Source organism: Pholis gunnellus (assembly GCF_910591455.1).
Source record: "Pholis gunnellus genome assembly, chromosome: 8".
Lineage (NCBI taxonomy): Eukaryota > Metazoa > Chordata > Actinopteri > Perciformes > Pholidae > Pholis > Pholis gunnellus.
This window is the reverse complement of record NC_136534.1, coordinates 13,458,877-13,462,358: the sequence shown is the minus strand read 5'-3', so window position 1 is coordinate 13,462,358 and position 3,482 is coordinate 13,458,877. Positions and strand designations below refer to the sequence as shown.

Sequence of the window (3,482 nt, the reverse complement as noted above, 5' to 3'; positions counted from 1 at the left end):
AAACTTTCTTCAAAACGCCATTAAGACGTTCTTTAATGTCTATTGTGCCCCACAGTGATGTCTATGTAAACAGCATCATCTGTGGGCTTTTTTGCTGAGCTGACATATGTGAAGGTACAATTTGTCATTTTCAGGAGTGGACTGAAGTTTTATGTTTCATGAAAATTATTTAGGAATTATTAGGCACATTTATTAATCTCTGGTTAAAATATATATATTTTTTTACATATTCTTTTTTTTTACAGCGGGTCTCAAGAAGACAATGATGGAGCTAATGGCTGCTTACCCTTTCTATCACAATAATACACCAGACGCCACTGGAAGAAATGTCTCTTTGTATGACGACGACGACGAGTATGACTATAAGGACGAGCACGCTGAGCTGAGACAGTCTCTCAACATCATGTCTCTCATTGTTTACTGCCTGGCCTTTGTTCTCGGTGTGCTCGGGAATGGAGTGGTTATCTGGGTGACCGGCTTCAAGATGAAGAAAACCGTTAACACAATTTGGTTCCTCAACCTCGCCGTGGCCGACTTCCTCTTCACAGCATTTCTGCCCCTGAGTGTGACCTACACGGCTTTGGATTTCCACTGGCCTTTTGGCAAGTTCATGTGCAAACTGAACAGCACAATAAGTTTTCTGAACATGTTTGCCAGTGTCTACATTCTGGTGGTGATCAGTGTGGACAGATGTGTGTCTGTGGTGTGGCCCGTCTGGGCCCAGAACCACCGAAGTGTACGCAAGGCATCCTGTGTGAGTCTGGGTGTTTGGGTACTGGCTCTGATTCTCAGCACTCCATACTTCGTCTTCAGGGACACTGGGCCGTCATATAACAATGAAGACATCATCAACTGCTTCAACAACTTTGCCTTTTCTGATGACTATGAAACGCTATCTGTGAATCAGCTGCGACAGTTTCGTCATCAGGCCATGACCATCACCCGCTTCCTGCTGGGATTTGTTGTCCCCTTCACCGTCATTGTCTCCTGTTATGCTGTGATAATCCATCGTCTCAGAAGAAACCGCACTCTGGCCAGCCACTCAAGTCGCCCCTTTAAGATCATCGCTGCAGTTATCACTATTTTCTTCCTGTGCTGGGCTCCTTATCACATCATGGCTTTAATTGAGTTGGTGAATCACATGGCTAATCATGCAAGTGAGACATTAGACCATGTCACTACTATTGGAGTCCCGATAGCAACCAGCCTGGCCTTTCTCAACAGTTGCCTGAACCCACTGCTGTACGTGTTCATGGGACAAGATTTCAAGGATAAAGTCCGCAAATCCATCCTGAATGTTTTGGAGACTGCCTTCCAGGAAGAGGTTTCTCGCTCTTATACCTACACAAACTCAATGGTCACCAGTCGGAGCAAAGAAAAGTCTGTTTCTGATGCCGAGGTATAAGGCTCTCCATGGTTCAAAAAAACTAATACTGTAACTGTAAATAGCAAATGTAACTGTATATAACAAATAACTTGGCTTCTGTTGTTGTTGTTTTTTATCAAAGGACCCTCAAAGCGATCTGTCTACATTATCTGAAATTGAAACATTACACCTGTTACCGTTTGATTTATATGAGATGTATAATTGGCAACTTCACCGACAGTATTTACAATCTGGTAGAGCAGACAAATGGTAATATTATACAGAAAGTTCTAGATCTATGTGTGATGCATTTGTGGGATAAAGATTTTTTAATAATAATAAGGCTTATTTATGTAGAGCTTTACAGGGGGGGAAACATAAATGCAATAAAATGCACGCATAAATAAACACATGAAGACAACTTTACCCAAATTAAATAACCTATAGAGCGAAAGGCTACAATCATCTTTTGAGTAACAATGGTGCTTCTTCACTTCACAGTCCTGTTGTTGGCTGCAATTTGACTCACAGCAGGATCCTCAGTTTCTGCCATACTAGACCTAGTGGATATGTAATGTGCCATCTTTTTCATTATTTGAAAATAGATATTACATCAGTTTATGGTTTAATTTGTGCAACACAAGCAACAAGTATCAAAGATTTGGTTGACAAATGGAACTTTATGTTTTTCATCACGCGCATACATTCCAGGTGTTGATTAGTACATTATGCCCCAGCCTGTATGTGACAGCAAGGAAAACCAGCAATAAAACAAGTCCTAGTTGTCTATAGGCCAAGATTTTAGACTATATTAATAATCTAAAAGTCTGGCACATCACCTCAATAGAATATTTTGACAAAGATCACAATGCATTTCTTGCCATAGAATATAGTAGGTTGCAAACTAATGCACTGAAGAGTAATAATAAAGAATCTACAGTGTGACATAGTGATGAGGTACCACTGCATAAACAGACTTATAGCTAATTAATTTACCAACTCTCCCCTTACCACTATGTGTGTACATGACAAAACTGGGCACATGACCACAAAGACCATCTTTGGTACAAATTACACTAGTTACACTAGATTTTGCTTAACTCATTTAGTCTTTTGCCTGTAATGTCATCCTGTAATGTCTATTTCTTATGTCGCCTGCCATTTGGCAACAGAAACTGATTCAACTGACTTTTGACTGCTACATGTATACTGCATGCTTTGATAAACAGGTTTTTTACCAACGTTATTCAGCACTAGGACAGGCTAATGTAAGCCTAATAAATACCTTTTATAGTGACTATGATATTATAAGGTTTAAAGTAGAAGCTGCATTTTATATTTGGCTTGGTTTAATCTTTTGATCATTGCTAGTTACTTTTTGGGGGAGATTGTTTTCTATTTTCATTTTATTGATTTATCTGCCCGTTTTGTACTTTACTTTACTCTACTACATGTCCAAGGTGACATCTGTGTCTTGTTTTGTCCGACCAACAGCAAAAACAAACAAAGTTGATAAATATATAAATATTTAGATTACTATTAAAAAAGAAAATGCACCAACACATTTTAGAAACTAGAATCGGTGAATATTTGGCATTTTTTTTAAAAGATCAATCGACTAATTGAATGGAGAAAAGGGGAAAAGGAGACAATTATTCTGTGTATTGTATGACTTTTGTATAGTGGCATATTGTGATCAACCTCTCCATAACATTTCTAATGTAAAGATTTTTTTTGTCCTTAGTGGCCAACTCTGCAGAGAGTCCATAAATGGTGATATTGATTATGATGTTATTGTGGTTCTCGTGGTTACTATTACTTCCATTATTAAAATATTATTTGGACCGCGTTTCCTCTCATGATGTGCATCTCCTAATGACCACATAACTTCACAAATCACTTTGCCTGGAATCTCTTTTCCTTAAACAGAAAGAGGTGCAAGTGTGCATCACATACACAACTTATCTGATGTAACACATAACTAACAAGCAGCCAATCAAAGTACATACTTTTAGTGTTTGTTCACTTCATCATTATTATTATAGTCATGGCCAGTAGAGAGAGCTGTTTTACCAAAGATCAAGAACAGCAAACTCCAAAAGGCAAAAAACATTCC

General features: G+C 38.5%; 1 protein-coding gene across 1 annotated transcript; it reads left to right on the top strand.

Moving 5' to 3' along the window:
* Nucleotides 1–262: 262 nt before the first annotated feature.
* On the top strand, nucleotides 263–3,205 carry LOC306699856 (chemerin-like receptor 1; the record flags this gene model as incomplete). The annotated part of the gene is made up of 1 exon (XM_079164628.1): nucleotides 263–3,205. One exon carries the CDS (start codon nucleotides 263–265, stop codon nucleotides 1,403–1,405), a length of 1,143 nt encoding a protein of 380 aa, XP_079020754.1. The 3' UTR covers nucleotides 1,406–3,205.
* Nucleotides 3,206–3,482: the final 277 nt, after the last annotated feature.